The sequence below is a fragment of the Chrysochloris asiatica genome, unplaced genomic scaffold, assembly GCF_000296735.1.
Source record: "Chrysochloris asiatica unplaced genomic scaffold, ChrAsi1.0 scaffold00741, whole genome shotgun sequence".
NCBI lineage: Eukaryota > Metazoa > Chordata > Mammalia > Afrosoricida > Chrysochloridae > Chrysochloris > Chrysochloris asiatica.
In genome coordinates, this window is record NW_006409259.1 from 49291 (window position 1) to 51080 (window position 1790).

At 39.9% G+C, this 1790-nt stretch overlaps 1 protein-coding gene across 1 annotated transcript in view; it reads left to right on the plus strand.

Moving 5' to 3' along the window:
- LOC102827893 (protein sel-1 homolog 2-like) overlaps nucleotides 1-1790 on the plus strand; it is a gene marked incomplete at its 5' end in the record, with an annotated part of 67077 nt that overhangs the window by 28352 nt on the left and 36935 nt on the right. The window contains one exon of the mRNA XM_006877977.1: nucleotides 1501-1649. Coding sequence (XP_006878039.1) covers nucleotides 1501-1649 — 149 coding nt within the window. The remainder of the gene's footprint in view (nucleotides 1-1500; nucleotides 1650-1790) is intronic.

The window sequence follows — 1790 nt, forward strand, 5'->3', positions numbered from 1 at the left end:
ATCAGCAGTTCAAACCCACCAGTCACTCTCAGAAACCCTCTATAGGGTCACTGTGAGTTGGAATCAACAACAACAAGATGGCTTTGTTCTAATTCATTCTAAATCCTAGGTCTAGCATCAAGATTCTTCAAGCTTCTAGAATGAGCATAACAATAATACCAAACACAAGCTTTTACACATCTTAGAAGTCCCTGGTTGATGCAAATAGTTCATGTGTTCGGCTGTTACCACTACCAACTTCTCTGAAAGATATCACATTAGAAGATTCTGGACAGAATGGGAGAAAAATGTGAAACAAACCTCAAAATCATAAAAGAAGACCAGGATTACTGATCAGATATAGACTAGTGGGACCCCTGAGATTATGGTGCATAGTTACCCTTTAGGTTTGGAAATGAATTCACACCTGTGACTCGATTTTCAGCCAAACTATAGACAGATCTAAAAGAGGAACAATAACACTAGAGAGGTATCTACACCTTAGAATAATCAAGCCTTTGAGATCAAAAGGGCAGCATTTATCCTAGGGTGAAATTCAGAAGGGTTATTATGAAAAGAGAATGGAAACAGGAAACTTTAGGAAGAAAGTGGGATAAGGGATTATAGAGATTGCAATCAATGACAGGAAACAAAATGTAAATGAATTGTTGAGTGGAAAAAGCAGATCTGTTTTGTAAACCTTCACTCAATTCACAACAAAAAGTAAAAATAAATACATAATAATATGCTCAACTCACAAGAGGAGTAATGAGGATGCCAGAGCAAGAATCCTAGTTTATGAGAATCTCTTGACTCTCAAGCCAGTGTTTTCTCTGCCCTACTGCCCCCCAAGGAGCTCTGGTAGCGTAGTGGTTATGAATTGGGCTGCGAACCGCAAGGTCAGCAGTTCAAAACTACCAGCTGTTCCGCAGGAGAAAGATGAGGCTTTCTGCTCCCGTAAAGAGTTACAGCCTCGGAAACCTTGTAGAGGGTCGCTATGAGTCGGAACCAACTCCACGGCACATTACAACAACAACAACAACAACACTGCCCCCAAAGGGCTCAAAGCACAAATCTGACCTGAACAGGGCCTCCTAGAGACGGACTTTACCTGCTCCAAACTCCATAGTTACCACTGGGAAGAGCTCTCTGGTCCCATGGCATAGAAAGATGGTTAGAATAGCAACATACCTCATGGTGGAGCTTCTGGTCCTCAGAGATTACCACTTGGGCTTCTTTACAAAATGGTAGTTAAATCACATTAAGGGGATATTTTCATAAGGCTGAGAAGTCCTCTTCCTCAATTTTCTGAATAGGTCAAGAACATAAATTTCCACCATTTTTACTGATAACTGAACATCACTTTTTTCTACAAGTAGTGTGGTTCTAGAGCAGTTTGACTTTCTTTTGGCTTTTCTTGTCCTATTTAAAAATAGTAGGCCTCACTATAACTATAAATCCATAGATTATAATATAAAAATAAACTGAATAGAGGTGATTCAACATTATGTTAATTTTCAGCTGGCTCTGGAGTATGGAAGGATTATAAACTTGCCTTCAAATATTTCTACTTGGCATCTCAAAGTGGGCAACCCCTTGCCGTTTATTATCTGGCCGAGATGTATGCCACAGGAACAGGAGTGCTAAGATCCTGCAGAACTGCTGTGGAGGTAAATAATAGGCTCTTATCCTACAGAGGAGGTGATGACATCTTTAACTTGTTGGTGCCTTTGATTTCATAAATATTACTTCTTCTCCTTCAGTTGACAAATGTGAGTGCTGACATTTGCCAAAGAGGAAAAGCAGAGATG